Genomic DNA, 20,875 nt, shown 5'->3' on the forward strand with positions numbered 1-20,875 from the left:
GAAAGATAATAGATAGATAGATATAGATATAAAAGATTGCATAAGCAACAGGAAGGACATCCGGCCATTAAAAAACACTCTGCTAGCTCCATTCAGCTGCCCCGCAAGGGATTATGGGATGGTTAAAAGACGATGGTGATATAGATATAATAGATGGTAGATGATAGATCGATAGATCAATCTTTGGAACGAACTCCCCCCTGGTTTACGCCAAATACCTGACCTTCGGACTTTTCGCCGCGAACTGAAAACATATCTGTTTGTTCGTGCGGGGCTTTCTTAAATTGTTTAGTTCTGACTTTTAAATTTCTCTTTGGTTTTAATTGGGGTTTTTTAGATTCTTAATTATTTTAAATTCGGCCATATTGTATAATAAGTTTTTTAACTGTATTTTAACTGTATATTGTTTTGCTTTTTATTCTGGCTGTACACCGCCCTGAGTCCTTCGGGAGAAGGGCGGTTTATAAATCTAATAAATAATAATAATAAAATAATAATAATAAGATAGAGGATAGAGGATGGATGTAGACTGATGATAGATGTAGATAGATAGATGTATGATTGAATAGATAGATGGATTTATTAGATCATACATGATAGATTTAAAATGATGATAGATGATGGATAGATAGATGATAGATTAGATGGATGGATAAGTGGATGGATAGGGCTTTATCGGGGACTCTGGAGTAGCCAACACTGATGCACACCAGGAGCATCTGCATTGCTGCTGCAGCCCCAGAGGAGTCTTTGGGGGGTGAATGACCTTAAATCAGGATGCCCCCCCCCTGCAAGGCATCCTCACCCTCCCAGCCAGCCCCACTTCTGCAGACCCAGGGGAGAACGTCCCCCGCCCCGCCGATTTCTTCCTTACTGACCTAGAGACCGAGCCAGGTGTGGGGGAGAAATGGGTTTATTGAACACGTACAACATGGTTAAGGGCCCAAGGACGACAGCGTCGGTTACTACAAGGGTTTTAAAACGGGCAGGAGGACATGAAATTTGGTGGGTCTAAAAATAATAGCGGATCCAAAAAGGATCAGAAGACATGCAAATGGGGTCCAGCAGCTCAGCCCACCCTCCTCCTCCCCCCCACTCAAGTTGTGTTCCCAATTGGCCTGTGCACCAGCTGCATTATCGGATGCAAAATGGCTCTCGTGCCACGGAAAGTAAACTGGGCAGCCTACGTGGTTCCAGTGGGACTTCCTTACCTGCCAAAATCTCTCTGCGATCCAGTCGCTCTCAACGGAGGACACAGATTTCTTAAGCCCTCAGATCATCTCATCTGGCAAGGTCTGTATTGCTCCTCATTTTAAAAGGTGTGGATTTCAACTCCCAGAATTCCCTAGTCAGCATGGCCAGTTGGGGAATTCTGGGAATTGGAAGTCCACACCTCTTAAAGGGACCAAGGTTGAAACCTGACTTAATGTCTTCATGAAATGCAGCACAACAGGACTTGGGATGAAAAATTAAGCTTGCACAGTAACAGTAACAATAAATCAGTCCAACAATTCTGGTTTGCAGGCAAATAAGAGGGTTATGGATCCTAAATCTAAGGAACCGAATGAAAGGGAAGCATTTTGCATATACGAATTTGCAGCTCTCACAAAACTTCCCTCTCTTCCACATGACAAGCATAAAACACACGTGTGGCTCTTTCCTTCCTGTTCATACCACCCTCATCCTCCAAGCAACAGCCTTGGGCTGAGCTGATGGCTGATGGATTCACACAACCCTCTTAACCTGAGTAGTTACAAACCATGCAATTGCACATTCTCTTAAAGTTGGCTTTTTAGTTTGTAACCTTGGTTTGTTGTTTAGGGCTTAGCGTGTCGTTAGGTTAAGGTACGATTCAGCCCACTGCCTGAACTTTAAAAAGATGTATTTTAAAAAAACAAATAAACACGGAGGTTAAACAAACTGTGATGTCACTCTGCTGGGGAGAAGTTAAACTGTCTGACTCATTCAGTCCTATGACCTCTTGGAGGCAGGAAAAACAGGGCATATGAGCTGGAAATAAAAACTTAAGTATGAGTTTCTTTGCACCCTTGTGGTGCACGGATAAAAATACCCAGGAAAAGGGGTTTGTAGGTTAAAAAAAATGGCTATGTTAGTATTCAAAAGCCGTATGAATCTGCAGGTTCACAGATCTGCTGATCAGGGTCTAAATATTTGATCTTTCCTGGCTGAAAAATCTTGCTGAGTTTAGGACTTTTATTCCCAAGAAAAGTTTTGTGAAAATCCTGAGGTTTTCTGAATCAATATTCTTCCCACAAATTTGGGGGTGCTTTCATTTTGTGGCAAATTGTAAGCTGCCCTGAGTCTTCGGAGAAGGGCGGGGTATAAATGTAAAAAAAAAAAAAAAAAAATTTACACTAGAAAAATCAAGCTAGACCATTTTCAGATGTGTGGACTTCAATTCCCAGAATTGCCCAGCCAGCTTGGCTGGCTGGGGAATTCTGGAAGCTGAAGTCCACACATCAGAAAATGACCTAGCTTGAAAAAAATATTGGTGTATGTTAAGTAGAACCATGCATTCCTACCATTTTTTCTTTTTAATTTAAAAGCTTAGCTTTTTTTCCTTAGGGAATCTTAAATTCTAGGGAAGCAGGCAAATAAGGGAAAAGTGGGGAGGGAAAACAAAATTAAAAATATTCCCGAGTTACGATGGACCATTTTCACGGTTGTTAGAACCATAGAGAACTATTTGCCATATGATTTCCGTCCCCCGAGTGAGGAGAAAACCGGCCCCTAGGAATTGGGATGGAGACGAGAGGGGTGACTATCTCTTGGGGGTTCCCCTAAGGGTCTTCAACCATGAAATAAGAGGGGGTGTTAAAGAAACGAGAGGAAGGGGCTGCGACCCCCACATGAAATATAACGGAGGGCATGCAGTATGTATAATGGAATAACAGAGTTGGAAGGACCTTGGAGGTCTTCTAGTCCAATCTCCTACTCAAGCAGGAAACTCTTTATGTTCTGAGGAGTGGGGTCAGTGAGTTTCTTCTGAATATGTGCTCCAACTTGGCCATTTTCTGGACAGCGAGATGACCACATCTGGACAGTGCAGTGGTCAGCCTTCTGGTCCAGGGAATCCCGATGGCGAAAGAGCCTGGCGTAGGAAGAGGTGGATTAAGGACAAATGTCCAAAGTCCAGGGAAGTGGAACGAAGCCGCCGCAGACCAAGCAAAGGTGACGCTACGGTCAAATGCTCCATTTTGAGATTCCGAGTCTGCAAAGGTAAGCTGGGGGCGGGGGCTTCCCAGGGCTGGCATGGCCCCCTTCCCGGGCACTCCCCGAACTCTGCCCTCCATGGATGGCGGCCTCTTAACAGCATCCTCTGCCCCCGTCTTCGCCGGCCCCGGTGCCGTCTTGCCGTAAGGGGCCGCTCTGGATGTGGACGGCCGATTTGTGGCTGTCGTTCTGCGTCGGGCCGCTGCTGACCCGGTTCTTGATCTCGGCCGCCATGGTCAAGAAAGCCTGCTCAACATTGGTGGCATTCTTGGCGCTTGTCTCCAGGAAGGGCACGGCCAGCGAGTCGGCATATTCCTGCATCCGGAGAGGGCAGAGTAAGAGCACGGTAAAAAGCTCCGTACAGTCCTCGCTTAATGGATAGGCCTCACTGAACGACTGGTTGCTCAGCTACCAAAGTTTGATGGACCTCCCCAGAGCTATTTGTTTATTTGTATCCTGCTTTTTTATTATTATTATTATTTAAAATAACTCAAGGTGGCAAACATATCCAACATGTCTTCCTCCTCCTCTTCTCCCCACAACAAATAAAAAATAAAAAATATGAAAAATATGAAAAATAAATAAATAAACAATCCTGTGAGGTGGGTTGGGCTGAGACAGAGAGAGAGTGGCTCAAAATCATCCATCTGGCTTTTATATCTAAGGCAGGACTAGAATTCACCATTTCCTGGTTTGGGCCAAAGTCACCCAGCTGGCCTTCATGCCTAAAGTGGGACTAGAACTCACTGTCTCCTGGTACAGTACTGTAACCTTTATAACTTCTTGCATTCGATATAAAATCTGTTCGGTTGGTCAGGATATTTATATTTTTGCTTGATGTAAAGATAGGGGATTTATAACTTAAGCTAACACCATTGTCCTGCCCCTGACTTACTACTGGGAGTTGTGGTTGAGCGGAGTCGTATGTTGGCAGTTCCCTTCAACCCCATCTGGATCTATTTCAGGTCAAGGCTAGATCAGACCTGGAGTGGGACCCCCCCCCCATCCCTTCCCCTCCCTCCCAGAATGAACCTTGGCAGTTGTGTAATCCACCGCTTTCTTGCTGGAAAGATCACTCTTGTTTCCCACAATCAGCTTGTTGACGTTTTCGCTGGCATAGCGAGTAATTTCATCCAGCCAAAGATGCATGTTGTTGAACGAATCCTACAAGGAGGAGGAAGAGATGTCATAAAATACCTGCATTTGGAGTTATCGCTTCACTTGTACCTAATCCAGAGACCTGTTTTTTTCTTAGGCAAAAAATTTGCATCTGTCTGTCTATATCCGGGATGGCATACCTATGGCATGCGTGCCACAGCTGGCACGCAGAGCCGTATCTGTGAGCACACAAGCGTTGCCCTAACTCAACTCCAGCGTGCACGTTGGCCAGTTGATTTTCGGGCCTTCTGGGGCCACCGGAAGTTGGGAAAGGGGCCATTTCCGTCCTCCGGGGTGGGGGAGGCTCTTTTCATCCTCCCCAGGCTCCAAGAAAGGCTTTGGAGCCTCGGGAGGGCGAAAAACAGGCTTACCGGTAACCATTTTTGCTGTTGTGTGCCATAAGCAGGGGGAGTGCGGGGGGGCGTTGTACACACATGCGTCGGGTGGGCATTGAATTACGGATTTGGGCAGGCATGTGCGTGACCCCCCACCACCGCACTCCCCCTGCTTTTGGCATGCAATGGCAAAAAGGTTAGCCATCACTACTCTGTATCATCCATCTGTCTGTCTGTATATGTGTGTATGTATGTGAATGGAGATCACATTCCTTTTACAATTGTGCTAGTAACTACAGTGATTTAACAACCATGACAACTGTGACAAGAAAGGTTTCAAAATGGGGCAAAACTCACTTAACAACAGAAATGTTGGGCTCAATTGTGGTCATAAGTCGAGGATTAACACTACTTGTAGAAGCTGAGAATGTTAGTGGTTGGAAGGATGGAACACAGAAGATAAAACAACAGGTTTGGAAGGGATTAGGAAAGGCTTCCAGAAATCTCCAACCATGGCAACTTTAAGACTTGTGGACTTCAACTCCCAGAATTCCTCAGCCCAGTTTCTGCCAATTGAAAGTCCACAAGTCTTAAAGTTGCCAAGTTTGGAGACCCCTGTTCTAGCTCAATCCCCTGCCTGAGCCGGAGACCCCACAGATGGAGGAAACCTAACAACGCTTCTTCTCTGCCTGCCGTGGAGAACCACCTGCCTTACCTGGTCCGTCACATCGTAGACGATGATAATGCCGTGCGCGCCTCGGTAGTAGCTGGAGGTGATGGTTCGGAAGCGCTCCTGGCCAGCTGTGTCCCACTGAGGAGAAAAGAGATGTGAGAGACCCCGGACGGTGGAATCGACCAAGCTGACCTGGGTGACAAAGGAGACCTCTAGGTCCCATCTGCAAGGTGGATTCTGCTCAGTCAAAACTGAGACAACAGAGATCAAGGGTTCCTCCTCTAGGACAGGGGTCTCCAACCTTGGCAACTTTAAGACTTGTGGACTTCAACTCCCAGAATTCCTCAGCCAGCTTTGCTCTGGGAGTTGAAGTCCACAAGTCTTAAAGTTGCCAAGGTTGGAGACCCCTGCTCTAGGAGACCATGGCTGCAGTGGAGAAATCTGAACTGGTTTACTACCGGTTTGCTGACTGCACATGCATGTTGCACATGCGCAAGCACCATGCACACCATGCAGCAAATGCGAGGTGTGCACCCACACACAGTGCATGCCAAAAGGAGGCATGGGGTAAGTAGAACAGCATGTGGGGGAGTGATCAGCTGTGGCATGCAATCTTTTTTTTACTTCTAAAAGCATTTTTTTTGCAACCTATTTGGCCGAATAGGTTGTAAAAAAATGCTTTTAAAAGTAAAAAAAAGAGGCTCTGATGATCGTGCGGCTCAGCTAGGATCATCAGAGCCTTTTTTTTTTTACCTTTTAAAAGCATTTTTAAAAAGAAGCGGGCAAGCAGGCAATTGGGTGGGCATGGGTGGGGGGTGGCAGGGATTTTTGCTAGCGGGTGACCATTTTTTGTTGCAACAAGGAATGGTTAGAATGGCCTTCTAGCAGGAGTATTTTATACTTTGGCAGTTTCCCTTTTGGCCTTGAGTGGAATGCCTCAGAAATGCATGAAATAGTAAATATTTCAAACTCTGACATCCTATTTTGGGCCTTTTATAGATTTCCTAGGCATTGATCAAGTGCCGAATTTCACACATGAAATTCCACACAGTTTCATGGCAGTAACCTATATAATGGCCACCTTGATTCATTGGTTTTCCATCCCAGGAGTAACTCCTGAGTAAGAACTTCAGCAGCTACAGTTTTCCAAGTAGAGGACAAGAAGAACCAATTCTCTTCCTCTTCTCTGGCTACTGATGCGGAAGTTACGCCAGGCATCTAAAGAGGGGAGGAAACAGCAGAAGACCTGATTCTCAACCTCTCTTCTAACCCCCTGAAGATACTCACAATTTGCAATTTGATGGTCCTTCCTTCCAGCTCGATGGTCCGGATTTTGAAGTCCACTCCGATGGTACTAATGTAACTGTCTGTGTAGGTGTCATCCTGGGGAAGAAAAAGGATCATTAGAGATTTAAGAGCGTAGACCAGAGGTCTTCAAACTTAGCAGCTTTAAGACTTATTTTTTATTATTATTGGCTGGAGAATTCTGGGAGTTGAAGTCCACAAGTCTTAAAGCTGCTAAGTTTGAAGATCTCTGGCATAGACATTCCTCAAAGAGCTCTCCCAAGAGTTGAGGGTTGGTGGACTCCGTAAGTTCTTGAAATTGGGGAACCTTTGAACCAGATGTGAGGATTTGCTCGGGGTGTGGATGAGGATTCTCAATCCTCCAGGTCATGGTTGTCCCAAAACTATTTCCCCCCCCTCCCCCCCCAAAAAAAGGCGACTGGATTTTCTTGGGATTTTTTTCCTTGAAGGCGTTTCACTCCTTATCCTCGTGAGCTTCTTCAATTCATGAAGTTCAAACCCTGAAGAAGCTTCTTGGATGAGAAGCGAAACATCTTCAAGGGAAAAGCCCAGTTGACTCTTGAAAAGGCACATTTGGGATTTGGTTGGAGGTGAGGGATGTTCCTCAAAGTGACCATAGTCTGGATTATTTATCTGACCCCTGTCCAGGTGTCCCTTGCTCTCTATCCCGAAGAGATTTGAGGGACAGGTGGCCTGAATCTGAATTCGGTCCCGCTGACTTCCAGATTGCAAAAAGTCCTCCGAGGATTTTCTCAGAGGCCTCGCCTTCCTCCTATAAGACCCAAACTCAACCTGGCACTGAAAACGAGGCCCTGAGTTTGAATCCTGCCCGCCCTCCTCCATCAGTTTCCACCCGAAATCCCTTCTTACCGCAAATCGTAGGAGGAGGCAGGACTTCCCCACTCCGGAATCTCCAATGAGCAGCAACTTAAATAAATAATCGCTGTTGTTGAGGAAGCAAAAATAGACAAAACGGGGTCAGCATTTAAATGTGAGGTACAAGTAGTCCTCAACTTATGACCATTCGCTTGCCAACCGAATACGGGCATTCGGTATTTACAACGGTTGCAATGTCCTGTGCTTACGGGATCGCCACCTGCGAGCTTCACAGATGGCTTCCGACAAGCAAAGTCAGTGGGGGAAACTGGACTCACTTAATGACCGTGGCTAAAACAGTTGTAAAAATCAACCTGGCTTAGCAAATAGACTGTGGTCATAAGTCGAGGACCACCTGTATTGCAAAGAACCCTGTCTTAGATGTTTCTTTTTAATTTGACGGGTTTCAATTTTTTGTGATTGTCAACTGTTGCTGTCAAAAATCCAGGATCCGGTTGGAAATGGCCGAGTGAGGGGTATCCTAGAAATATAGGTAGCCCTTGACTTACAACTGTTCGTTTAGTGACCACTGAGGGATCCCCATGGTCAAAATTCAGATGCATGAAGTTTGTATTTATGACGTTGCAGCGTCCTGGGGTCACGTGATCCCGTTTTGCAACTTTCGGACCAGCAAAGTCAATGGAGAAGCCCGATTCATTTAACAACTCTGTTAAAAACTAAACAACTCTAGTGATTCGCTTAACAACTATGGCAAGCAAGGTCGCAATATGGGGCAAAACTCACTTAACAACTCTCTCAGCAACATAATTTTTGAGCTCAGCTGCGGTCGTAAGTAGAGGATACCTGTAAGCCCTTATTTATTATCTGCTTCGTTCAATTTCCTTGCCCATCTCACATGTGTGACTCTTTTTCCATCATCCTGAGCTTAGCGGGGATGCAGGTAAGACCCTCCCGGCAACAGAACCGTCTTGGTTGCAGAATACTTACTATTCGGGGCTGATGGTTGACATGGTAGCCACAATTCCTTCCCAAAGTCCAGCGTTCCCACTGGTTTGAGTTCGCCAAGGAAGGTGCGTGGGCGTCTTACGTTGTGACTGTCTTTGGGGCAAGTAAGTCTGGGTGGGTCCAAGATTTTTATACTGGTACCTTTTAAATTAAAAATAATTCACTTTTATTTTTTAACTTTTAAATTCAAAAATAAATATTTGAAGCATGAGCATCTATGTTACAGCACCACCAGGAAGTAATGCTGAATGGAAAGCATTTTAAAATTAAATCCAGAATAACGGAGTTGGGAGGGACCGTGGAGGTCTTCTAGTCTGACCCGCTGCTCAAGCAGGAGACTCTATTTCAGATAAATGGCTGTCCAGTCTCTTCTTAAAAACTCCAGTGATGGAGCACCCACAACTTCTGAAGACAAGCCGTTAATTGTTCTCAGTGTCAGGAAATTCCTCCTTAGTTCCAGGTTGCTTCTCTCCTGGATTAGTTTCCATCCATTGCTTCTTGTCCTGCCTTCAGGGGCTTTGGAGAATAGCTTGACTCCCTCTTTGGGGCAGCCCTCAAATATTGGAAAACTGCTATCATGTCACCCCTGGGTCCTTCTCTTTGTTAGACTAGACCAGGGAATTTCAACTTTCTGGGAGTTGAAGTCCACCAGTCTTAAAGCTGCCAAGTTTGAAGACCCCTGGATTAGACATACACAGTTCCTTATCAATTATCAATGCTTTTCTTTTTATTGCTGTTCTAATTTCTGATTCAGGCCCAGTTCTTTCTCCCCGTCCCAGAAATTGGGAGCTTCTCGCTAAGAAAAATATATATCAAGAAATCCCCTTGGTGCTTGTGCTCCATTCTTTATTTTTAATTGGCCTCCACGACTGCAACCTATTTCCACCCAGTTCCACCCATTTATAAATGCAAAAAGGTGGACATCTGGCCAATCTTTTAAGCCCATCCAAAGGACTCTTAAGGGAAAGGAGGGAGCACTTTGCACATGCCCAGAAACTCCTTTGATAGTTGCTTCGTATAATCTCAGGATTGGCTGTTGCTGGAATCGGGACCTTCTCATACTCCACCACCCCCACTTTTTTTTTTTTACATTTAATAGAATTTAATCCCAGAGGTGTTTTTTTTCAAGAGACAATTGGCTGGGGAATTCTGGGAATTGAAGTCCACAAGTTGGACATCCCTGCCTAGGGTCTGAGGTTGGACTAGAAGACCTCCAAGGGCCCTTCCAACTCTTGTTATTCTGCATCCTTGTTTTGAATTCCGGTGGGTACGAGGGCCCCAGAGTTCTAGCTAGCCACAGATGGATGGTGTCTTGTTTTGTTCTTTTGCGTTTACTTGGGTTTGTTTGACCCAAGAGGAACCCCACCCACCTGCATTAAACTGAACAGCCCCATAGATCGATTTAATCCACCCATTTTCCATCCTGGGGTCCCCCCACCCAAGCCTTGGGAAGGTGCAAATTTATCCGGGTGGTGGTGGTGTTGTGTTCACAAACACAGATGCAGCTAAATTCTGGGCCTTGTTGCAAGGCCTGGGGGGCAGCTCAGTCCCCACATCTCCACCAATACAGACCCACTCCCTCTAAAATAAGCAGGGACCCCCACAGCCAAGGCTTTGGGGTCACAAACCACGAAGGGGCATTAAGGGGGTTCAGGAAAAACAGATTTGGGGCCCTCCCTGCTGATTCTCCCCCCCCCCACAAGCCAGCCATCCTCCTCCAGTCCCACGGTCCCCCCTTGGAAAGACCGAGCCCAGTTTGACTCCCCCTTTCTATTGGGTCTGGGGGTCGCCCGAAGGGAAGCTGGCAAGGGCAGCCTTACCTCGTTTTTTCCCCTGGAGCGGGGCCAGAGATGAGCTCCGCAGAGGCGAAGGCGGACGTCCGCGGAGGATGCTCGGGTCGGGCTCCGCCGGACAAGCCGGGGGGCTACCCTACCTGCAGGGTGGGGGGCGCGGGGGGCTCCTTCCTGGGGGGCTGCTGCTGCTGCTGATGCTCAGGCCGGCCATGCCGGAGGGGAGCCCCGGCCGGTCCCCGATGCAACGTGGGATGGAGCGGCTCCGCGATGGAGACAAAGAGCCCCTCGCGACCCCCGCCCCTAAAGCAGCAGCCGCGGCACCAGCTGGCGCGCTCCGTCCCCGGCCCGGCTGTCCTGCAGCGGGGGGGGGGGAGAGGGGGGCTCCAGCTGGGCGCGCGCCCATTGGCCAGTCCCGGGAATGACGTCATGAGACCATGCAGAGCCGGGCTGCAGTGGGTGGGTGGGGGGGGGGAGGGCAGCATCAGCAGGTCAGCCCCAGGCAGCGCCCAGGTGGGGAGGGGGCGTCTCCCGGGAGGGGCACCGGTGGGGTGATGGGCTGGGCTGGGCTGGGCGGGGAGACGCATCGAGGAGCCGGGAAGGAGGCTGGGTGGGCAAGCGTGGCATCCTTCTGGACGACGAGGAGGTTGCTTTGCATTGAGGACAATGCACCAGTGGAACGGCTTGCCACCAGAAGTCGTGGCCGCTTCATCACTGGAGAAGAGACTGGAGAGCCGCTTGTCGGAAATGGGATAGGATAGGTAGGGTGGACTAGAAGACCTCCAAGGTCCCTTCCAGCTCTATCCTAAATCCTGAATCATCTCTCGCGTGCAGGATCCTGCCCCTGCCTGAGGAGGGGGAGAGGTGGGGCGACCCCCTTCCCCCTCCCCGAAGAGGGCTTGAGGTGTTGCAAAAAATGCCTTCTGTGCGGGGGGGGGGGGGGCGGGGGAGGTTTGGCACCACGTGCAAGGGTCAAACTCTGAAGGGGGGTCTTCACTTCGGGCAGAGAAGCCGTCACTAGAGCTGGGAATTAAGGGGTGGGCTGGCCCAGAGGGACTCAGTGGTCTATTCTACCCTCCCCTACCCCAGGGCTATGAAAAGCTGTCTGGGAAACGTAGCCCAGCCCACCTTGCAGGGTTGTTTTTCGGAGGTAAGAGAAAGCAAGCCCAGATAGTTTGGTGTAGTGGTTTAAGATGCTGGGTTAGAAACCAGGAGACGGTGAGTTCTAGTCCCGCCTTAGGCACAAAAGCCGGCTGGGTGACTTTGAGCCAGTCACTCCTTTCAGTTCAACCCACCTCACAGGGTTGTTGTAGGAAAATAGGAGGCTGGAACATTACGTACATTCAACACCTTGAGTTATTTATAGAAACAATAAAGGCAGGATGGACATCAAGTAAATAAAATAAATCACTTGAACGTGGGTATAATAGGTGGGGGTGCATCCAGCCAATAACAAATGCAGTTTCTTTTGTTTCGAAGCTGGGCAGGGTTAGGGGGCTTTGCCATGTTTTCCTTCCCTGAAAGAAATTCACGGAAAATCTCCACCCACCCCTTGCAAATTCTTGGCTCAAGAGTAACTTGGGCAGTTGGCAGCTCAGCCCCCGCCAGCCCTTCCCCCCCCCCCTCTGCCTGGAATGCGGTGTATGCCAGGGCTGTTGATAGCTGGTGGGTGAACTTTCCTGGCAGCTGAAAGTAAGTTAGAACTCCCTCCGTGGTTTTATTTTTATTTATTTATTTATTTTGTCAAACACAACAATATATATAAGTATAAGCATGAAATAACCACACAAATTGAATACGACCAAAGGGAACATTAGGACAGAAACGGTAGGCACGCTGGTGCTCTTATGCACGCCCCTGGTTGTGAAAGAGAGAGGAGAGAAAGAGAGAGAGAGAGAGAAAGAAAGAGGAGAGAAAGGGACAGAGAGGAGAGAAAAAGAGGGAGAAAGAGAGAGAAGAGAAATTACAGAGGGGAGAGGAGAGAAAGAGATAGAAGAGAAAGAAAGGGTGAGAAAGAGAGAGAGACGGGGCTCCCTGATTTTGCTTTCTTCCTACAGGTAGTCCTCAACTTAAGTCCACAATTGAACCCAAAATTCAATTAGTCCTCAACTTACGCCCATGACCGAGCGCCAAATTTCCCTTGCTGAGCAGGATGTTGCAAAATTTTACGACCTTCCTGGTCACAGTCATTAACCGAATCGTTGTGGGTGTTAAATTAGTAGCCGAGTTGTTAAATGAATCCCTGCGGTCGTTAAGGCAGTCGTGCGGTCATTAAGCGAATCTGGCCTCCCTATTGACTCTGCCGATCAGAAGGTGGCCAAAGGGGATCACGTGACCCCGTCAAGCGTCTGAATTTTGATCACGTGACCCCGGGGATTGCGGTAAGTGGGGAAAACTTATTTCAGTGCTGTTGTAACTTCGGACACATAATGAATGGTCGTAAGATGAGGACTACCTTCAAGCACCACACCCATTACATAAATGGCTCATTTTGAGATCGCAGTTCTCCTAATTCCTAACTGGAGGTCTAAGCTGCAAGCATCAGCTGTCCGAACTCGTGGGTCGCATCTCTGAAACAAGCTTTCTGTGCACGCTCAGGAACCCACGAGAGAGCTGATCAGATTCCGGAGGCTGTTTTTCTTCACCCTTCGCCATAAAGCCCCCCTGGACCTTCCTCATTTCAGGATTCGTAGACTCATCTTCTGTTCAATATTCAGCTTTTCCACCGACTGCAAAAAAACCCCAAAAAAACAGAGAGGGAGATTTTAGGAAAACCTTCCGTTGATGCGAGGACAGAAAGTCCTCGTCTTACGAACACAATCGAGCCCAACGTTTCCGCTGCTAAATGAAACAGTTGTGAAGTGAGTTTTGCCCCGTGTTATGACCTTTCTTGCCACAGTTGCTCAGTGAATCACTGCAACTGATAAGTTAGTCAAACGGTTGTTAAGTGGCTTTGAATTTGCTCGTCAGAAGGTTGCAAAAGGGGATCACGTGACCCCAGGACACTGCGACCGTCATAAATAGGAGTCAGTTGCTGAGCGTCTGAATTCGGATCATGTGACCATGGGGATGCTGCAACGGTCGTAACTCTGAAAAGCGGTCTTAAGTCACTTTTCCTCCCAGCAACATTGTAACTTTGAACGGTCACTAAACGAACTGTTATAAGTCAAGGACTACCATATTTAGCTTTAGAACAGGGTTGTCCAACTTTGGCCACTTTTAAGACTTACAGGCTTCAACACCCAGAATTCCCAGCCAGCAAAGCTGGGAATTGAAGTCCACAGTTCTTAAAATTGGCCAAGGTTTAGGACTATCTTTCCATGCTAATTTCTCAAAAATAGGTGCAAAGTTTTCCCATCACCCTTCTGAGTGTCCAGACCTCAGCTAAAAATTAGATTTCTTGCTTTTTGCTTTCTATAGTTGTCGCCTTCTCCAAATTCTGCAGGAATGCCTGGGACGTTCCTGATGTTGTAGTCCCAGCACTTCTGGAGGGCACCAGGTTGGTCAAGCCAGACAATTACAGGCAGTCGTCAACTTAAGACCACTTATGACCAGAATTCCCATTGTTAAGCCACCGGTTGTTAAGTGAGTTGTAACTGATCTCCCCATCTGCTTTTTGCCACGGTTGTTAAGCAAATCCCTTGAAACAGTGATCACGTGGGATGCTACAACCATTATAAATACACGCTGGTTGGCCAGCACCCCAATTCTCATCATGTGATCATGGGAACGGTCGTAAGTGCAAGGACCACTCAGAAGTCTCTTCTCCCCCCCAGTGGTCTTGTGACTTTGAACGGTCGTTAAAGAAATGGTTGTACATTGAGGACTATCTATGGAGTGAAACAGCTGCCTCCCCCTTCCCAGCCTCTCTGCATCCGCACCAGAGGTTAAATGCTTCACCTGATCCGGTAGTGATGGCAGTGGGTGGTTCGGAGAACCGGTAGCACCCTCCCCCATGTCCAGCTGAGCCGGGCAATCATCAGGTTTTTTTTTTACTTTTAAAAGCATTTTTTTTTCAGCTGAAAAAATGCTTTAAAAAATAATTTCTAAAAAGCCTCTGGTGATCGCGTGGCTCAGCTGGGATTGTCAGAGCCTTTTAAAAGCATTTTTTCTACAACCTCTTGGTTGTAGAAAAAATGCTTTTAAAAGGCTCCTCTGGTGATCCCAGCTGAGTTGCCTGATCATGAGAGTCTTTTTTTTCTTTTAAAGGCAAAAAAAAAAAAAGCTTTTAAAAGAAGAAAAGCCTCTGATGATCCAGCAACTCAGCTGGGATTGTCAGAGGAGCCTTTTAAAAGGCCGAAGAGGTTGTAGAAAAAATGCTTTTAAAAGTTTTTTTTTTAAAAAGTTGGCCACGCCCACCCAGTCACATTACCCCACCCACCCACCAAGCCACACCCACAGAACCGGCAGTAACAGATTTTACATTTCACCCCTGATCTGCGCCCCCTAAAACTGTCATTTTCTTTTTTGCCCAACCGACCTTGGCAAACTCCTCAAAGGAGATGGCCTTGTCTCCATCTCTGTCGGCCTCCTGGATGGTTCGGTCCGTGATGTTCTCGAGCTGGTCGTTGGTCACCTGGAGGCCCACCATCATTCTCAAGACCTGGGTGCGAACAGAGACAGCCGAAGTTGAGTGCAGCCAGAGAGGGGTGGGGGGCTTGCGGATTCCCACCCCCTGGGTCACCTCTTGATGAAGGCCAAACTTGGATTTTACAGGGAAGGACCGACCCTCCGTTAAGAAGAGAGTCCACTCTGGCTTCACGGTGCAAGTTAAGCCGTTTACCATTTTCACAGGAGTGGATTTGAACTCGGAGCCCACCCCAATCTGTTTTTCACTGCAAGGGGAGAATCGAGCCTGGTTGCTTTTCGCCAGAGGCATCTGCACAGAGCATCTAGATCAGCGTTTCTCAACTTGGGCCATTTGAAGACAGGTGGACTTCAACTCCCAGAATTCCCCAGCCAGCTTAGCTGGAATAATAGGGTTGGGAGGGACCTTGGAGGCCTTCTAGCCTCTACCATTTTAGACAAATGGCTGTCCAGTCTCTTCTTGAAAACCTCCAGTGGTGGAGCTCCCACAACTTCTGGTGGCAAACTGTTCCACTGGTTAATTGTCCTCACTGTCAGGAAGTTTCTCCTGACTTCCAGGTTGCTTCTCTTCTAGGTGAGTTTCCATCCATCGTTTCTTGTCCGGCCCTCAGGTGCTTTGGAGAATAGATCACCCAGCAATGAATTACCTGCAGCATTTCAGCCCGTGAGATCTTCCCATCCTTATCCTGGTCGTATAACTGAAAAGCAACTTTACCAGAATCAGAAAAAGCAAGAATTAGAACCGAGGATGAGAATCAGGAGATCAAAAGTACTGGAAATACAATGCCAACTCTCACAAGACTGAGTTGCTCATTCATTCGTTCGTTCGTTCGTTCATTCATTCATTCATTTGTATCCTGCCTTTATTACTTTTACAAATAATTCAAGGCAGCGAATATATGTCATACTCACACTTCAGCTTGCTAAGGGGGCTGTTGATGTCCTCGGGGCTGCCGGGGGCCTCCACTGGCCGGAAGTGAGCCAGCACACGAGCAAAGGAGCGGAAGTCGGCTTCCTCAGTCCTGGGGGAGAACAAAACCCCATTCTAAGAATGCTCCTTATCCGGGGACATTACCGGATAAAAAGAATACGTAGAATAAGAATAGAAAGGAGTGAGGTTTGCTGTTTACAAGCAAGCTACTTCTATATAAACACTCCCTTTTAGTACTGATGATGTTACCTCGTTGGATCATGAAACGTCTGCAAGGAAACCACCCAGCTCAGAGAGCACCAAAGACCCCCCCCCAGTCCTCCTCCTCTTCCTTCCATCCCCATCTCCTCCACTCCACTCCCCTTCTAGCACTGATGATGTTCCCTAGTTGGGTCATGAAACGTCTTCAGGAAAACAACCAAGCTTAGAGAGCACCAACGGCCCCACAGTTCTCCTCCTCCTTCCTGCAAACCCCCTTCCTTTTTAGCACTGATAATGTTCCCTAGTTAGGTCATGAAACGTCTGCAAGGAAACAGCCCAGCTCAGAGAGCACCAGAGACCCCAATAGTTCAACCCTGAGCTACAAAGATTCTCTGTTATTGCTATTTAGCTTCACTGCCCCTCTGTTCTTTCTGTGCCAGCTTGTAAACAAAAGTCAGGTGGATCAGAGTCCACTTCCGTTGATGAGGGCAGGGCATAAGATCTATGGCCTAGCCAGGCCTGACTCCTCCTCCCGGGCTGGACTTTGGAGGCTGTCCCGGACTCACCCGTCCGGGAAGAAGGCATTGATGATCCGGTCTCCAATAGGGTTCACTGCCAACTTGCCGATCCCTTCCAGATCGTATCGGCTGCCAGGAGCAAAAGAGAAAAATGGTGACTTTACAGCAACCGATTAAGCCAGGGCTGTCCAGTCTTAGCCACCTAAAGACCTGCGGACTTCAACTCCCCAAATTCCCCGGCCAGCTTTGGAATTCTGGGAGTTGAAGTCCACAAGTCTTCAAGCAAAGCCAGCTGGAGAATTCTGGGAGTTGAAGACTACAAGTCTTAAAAATGGCCAAGATTAAACTGTAGATTCACATCAGAATTAATTGCATTTTCTAACACGTTCCGCTGAGGTGCTCCAGGGTGGAGAATGATAGAAACACAGTGGGAACTGGATGCACAAATAATCAAATGCAGATATCAGTCAGTCATAATAAAATGAAGTTTCTTGTTTCCAAAACAAAAAGGTATTTTGGGACGCTTATTTAAAGTCGGCTTTCTTAATTCCGCTTCCTTCTGGAATTTGCTGTTTCCCTGCTGATTACTACCTGCTGTGGAGGCTTTGTTTGCAACTGAGGTGGCAGAGTTGTTTTTGGAGACGGCTGAAAATACAGCTTCTTTCCAGGGGCCTCAATTTATAGAGCAAGACAAATAAGGCAGGATGGAAAGGAGAAAAAATCCTCCATATAAAAGAGAAGTTGCAGAATGGCCTTTTAAGGGGAGAATCTTGGAAAACATTAGTCCTGTGCTGTGTCTTATTAAAAAATAAAAACAGCACCATTAGCTAAGAATTATTATAGACAGTCCTCGACCAAAATTGACTGCAAAATTTCTGTTGCTAAACGAGACCGTTGTTAAGTGAGTTTTGCCCCATTTTACGCCCTTTCTTACCAGAGTTGTTAAGTGAATCACTGCAGTCGTTAAGTTAGTCACATGGCTGTTAAGTGAACCTGGTTTCCCCGCTGACTTTGCGTATCGGAAGGTCGCAAAAGGAGATCATGTGACCTGAGGACACTGCGACCATCATAAATATGAGTCAGTTACCAAGCATCCAAATTTGATCATGTGACCAATGGGGATGCTGAAATGGTCATAAGTGTGAAAAACGGTCATAAGTCACTTTGTTCAGTATTGCTGTTCAGCCAGTAAGCAAATCAAGAACCACCGTCTTTAAATTTTTCTTATTTTCTCCTGGAGTTCTTTTAATATTTTTCATTTTCACAGTTTTCATTTGAGTAGATTGCCATTATCTTTTTCCTGGAGTTCTTTTAATGTTTTCAATTTTAATAGTTCAGATTTAAACCAGGAGAACTGATTTATTTTTCTAAGGTGGCTTTCACCAACTTTTTAATGCTCTCTCCATTTTTGAAGAGGGCTGAAAAAATCCCGTTGCCCAAGGCAATTTGGTTTTCAGGTTCATTGGTTTGTCCTTCTGGCTTTCTGCTTTGTCACTTGCCACACAAAGTAAGTAGCCCATCGTTGGAAGATGGCTTGTTTGAAACTAACCCTAAGTAATGCACATTTCAGGTCAATGTCAGCTGATATTGTGGTTAAGGAAAGGGGGGGGAAACTCCATGCAGTGATAAGAAAGCTTCAAGCTTTGAAGGTGTGCCTTGCGCCCCAAAGCCCCCCCCAGCCCCCTTTCCTGCCCCCCCTGCTCTGCCTCCCCATCCCACTTACTTCAGGTAGCCCTTGTCTGCCGTGTCCAAGGCCTGGAAGCGCTGGTAGAGGCGGGCGAGGCTGGCTTCGGAAACTGGACAAAATAAGAAAGGATTGATATGCTCAATTGCAGGGAATCCGGCCAGGACCTGGCAGGTGCCAGAGTGAAGCAGCAACGGCTTTGGGGGCTGCAAGTGTGGATTTGAGGAGGAGGCTGGCCTGGCTGGATCCCCAGGGAGAAGCAGTTGCCCTCTGCATTGAGGGGGGGGCAGGGGTGTGGACCTTTTGGAGGGGAGATAGGTGGGGAATGCCGGTTCACCTGGACCTTTTGCTGGGGGGTAGAAGAGGGGCCGAGGGAGGGTGGGGGTCAGGCCTGGAAGGGGGGTAGGGGGGGCCCTTCCAAGAGGCCAGGCAATCCCGTGGCCCCAGGGAACCCCTCGGGGGGGGGCAGGCAGGTTGAGAGGGTCTTTCGGACCAGTTGCCCCCGGGGCAAAGGGGCAGCCCGGCTGATTCGCTTCTCTGGGGGGGAGGGGGCTTAAAACTAGTGGACGGGCAACGGGCCGCCCCCTCCCCACCCAACCGACAGCCTGATTCCTCCCCACCCGCCACGAAATGTCCGTCGGGGCGTCTGTGGCAGCGAGCCGGACCTTCCCCGCGCCCCAGGCAGCCCTTCCCCGCCCGGCTGGGAAACTTCAAAGCCGGCTGGGTGGGGGGAGGGGTGGGGTGGGGGTCGCGGAGAGGCCCCTCCCCCAACCGCCCCTTGGCCGACTCCGGCCGGGACCCCCGCAAGCGGCGCAGCAGCCGGGATGGGCGGGGCCTGGGCTTGGGGGAGGGGGTCGTCATGGAGCGGCCCCTCCCCTTCCCGAGGGAGCCACGAGGAGCCAGAGGGTCTCCCGGGGCCCCGATCCGGCTTTGCCGACCCAACCTTTCTGCGGGACTACACCGCCCAGCGGCCGCAGCCGGAGGGGCACTGATCCCCCGCGTCCCCGGCCCTGCGCTGCCCTCCCTCCGAGCTCCCGCGGAGACCCCTCCCCGCCTGCGCGCCCTCGACCCCCGCCCGGCCCCAGCTGGGCTCTCCCGCGGATGATGGGCGTTGGAGTTCTGGGGAGAGAGAGAGAGAAAGGCGCGGCCCGAGGGGCTCCCTTCCTCCCTCCGGGGGGGCGGCGGCGCCTTACAGCCGGTCTCAGCCAGGATCGCCTCCTGCTCCGGGACCGGCCGCTCCTCCTGCGAGCCCTGCGCGCCCATCACCACCGCCAGGCTGGGCGAGGAGGAGGAGGAGGAGCGACCCCCTCTCGGGCAAGGCTTGGGACTGCCCCGGGAAGCGGAGGCGCCGCCGCGGGGTCGGGTCGGGTCGGGGGGCGGCTACCTGTGGGCGGTCGGAGCTCCCCGCCCCGCCCCGCTTGGCTCCCAGCCTTCCCGGCCTCCCAGCTTAGTTGGCGGCCGCCGGCGCCGCCTTCGTGGGGCTCCCGGATCGCAGCCCCGCGGACGGTCGGTGGGGGCGGCGTCTCTGCGCTCCGCGAGGAAAGCAAAGGCGGCGGCTGGCAAAGCTCTGCAATCGGGGGTGGGTGGGGGGAGGGGTCTTCCTGGAGGTTTTGTCCCCCGCGGGGCTGGCTGGAAAGAGAGGCTCCCCCAGCCGGCCCGTAAGTGGAGGAAGGGGCTCGCAGGAGGGGGACTCCCCGAAGAGAGAGAGGCGCCTTGGCTGCTTCCCAAGGGTGAGCAAGTGGGCCGGGGGCCTTCGGGGAAACCCCTCCCTGCCAGGGCGGTGACCGTGGGAGAAAAGTTGGAGAAACTAAAGGAAGGGGAGGAAGAAGAAATTCTCCATACATCAAAACACGGATGCAATCCCTGCCTAGGTGGTAACAACCCAGCTCCGAGAGCACTTACAGAGTTTGAACTGGATGACTTGTTAGTTTTCCAACAAGGCAGAACCGAGATCCAAGCTTGTTCTTGGAATTCCAACGGGGTTGCTTAGAGGAGAAGGCTGAAGTCCCTAAGCGATGTAGGAACTGTAGCGGTTTGCTTGGCTAAGTCATTCCCAGCAAGGGAATACATGAATGGCCTGAATGAGGAGGAGGAAGTTTTGCACACCTTTTACGCAGAATCTGTGAAAACCTCGTGTCCACGGCCACCTGCTCGGCCACCCGGCAACCCATCAGAACAGAAGAAAATATCAGACAGATTACATCTTGCGCAAAATAGATATTTTATATAACTTTCTTTTGCGAGAAAACACCTTACATTTTCAAAAAAACCACCACACAGAATAGTTACAGAAGCTGGGAAAAGATACACCAACAAGACACATAAATATACACAATGCACAATATGAATATAATTATCTCCAGCAGGATTTTCTTACTTATTTATGGTATACTGTACAATATTTCTTGTTTGTTTTTAAATTAAAAGAAGGAATATAGGGGAGGGGGAGATAACTTAAAAAGTACTGCTGTGCTTCTTGGGATTTTTAAAATTCCTGATTTTGCCATCGGAGGCTATACATCTTTTGAAATAAACCAAGAAGGCAGCTGCCACTGGGATTCAAATTAAATTAAGAGGACTGTTGCTACATAAGCGACGCTTTTAAAAGTATACTTTT

At 48.9% G+C, this 20,875-nt stretch overlaps 2 protein-coding genes across 2 annotated transcripts; both read right to left on the minus strand.

Moving 5' to 3' along the window:
* Nucleotides 1-2,372: 2,372 nt before the first annotated feature.
* LOC131204608 (ras-related protein ORAB-1-like) lies at nucleotides 2,373-10,666 on the minus strand. The gene is made up of 7 exons (XM_058196041.1): nucleotides 10,368-10,666; nucleotides 8,530-8,688; nucleotides 7,576-7,648; nucleotides 6,688-6,783; nucleotides 5,443-5,538; nucleotides 4,267-4,398; nucleotides 2,373-3,549 (listed from the first exon to the last, which is right to left on the minus strand). Exons 2-7 carry the CDS (start codon nucleotides 8,550-8,552, stop codon nucleotides 3,328-3,330), a joined length of 642 nt encoding a protein of 213 aa, XP_058052024.1. The 5' UTR covers nucleotides 8,553-8,688; nucleotides 10,368-10,666; the 3' UTR covers nucleotides 2,373-3,327.
* A 1,383-nt stretch (nucleotides 10,667-12,049) lies between these two features.
* On the minus strand, nucleotides 12,050-19,614 carry LOC131204609 (calcineurin B homologous protein 2-like). Its single transcript, XM_058196042.1, has 7 exons — nucleotides 19,452-19,614; nucleotides 18,298-18,370; nucleotides 16,623-16,703; nucleotides 15,837-15,946; nucleotides 15,572-15,633; nucleotides 14,818-14,940; nucleotides 12,050-13,066 (listed from the first exon to the last, which is right to left on the minus strand). Exons 1-7 carry the CDS (start codon nucleotides 19,519-19,521, stop codon nucleotides 13,013-13,015), a joined length of 573 nt encoding a protein of 190 aa, XP_058052025.1. The 5' UTR covers nucleotides 19,522-19,614; the 3' UTR covers nucleotides 12,050-13,012.
* Between the last annotated feature and the right edge of the window lie 1,261 nt (nucleotides 19,615-20,875).

Source organism: Ahaetulla prasina, chromosome 10 (genome assembly GCF_028640845.1).
Source record: "Ahaetulla prasina isolate Xishuangbanna chromosome 10, ASM2864084v1, whole genome shotgun sequence".
In the NCBI taxonomy this organism is placed as follows: Eukaryota; Metazoa; Chordata; class Lepidosauria; order Squamata; family Colubridae; genus Ahaetulla; species Ahaetulla prasina.

Bases quoted from the DNA above. Each gene is read 5' to 3' on its own strand.
- LOC131204608 (XM_058196041.1), bottom strand. From the start codon at position 8,552: ATGTCAACCATCAGCCCCGAATA. The intron at 7,649-8,529 runs GTAAGTATTCTG...CCTCAACAACAG, and splicing joins TCAACCATCAGCCCCGAATA to CGATTATTTATTTAAGTTGC. The intron at 4,399-5,442 runs GTAAGGCAGGTG...TCCTCCTTGTAG, and splicing joins TCTACGATGTGACGGACCAG to GATTCGTTCAACAACATGCA.
- LOC131204609 (XM_058196042.1), bottom strand. From the start codon at position 19,521: ATGGGCGCGCAGGGCTCGCAGGAGGAGCGGCCGGTCCCGGAGCAGGAG. The intron at 16,704-18,297 runs GTAAGTGGGATG...TGCTCCTGGCAG, and splicing joins GCAGACAAGGGCTACCTGAA to CCGATACGATCTGGAAGGGA. The intron at 15,947-16,622 runs GTGAGTCCGGGA...GTTCTCCCCCAG, and splicing joins AATGCCTTCTTCCCGGACGG to GACTGAGGAAGCCGACTTCC.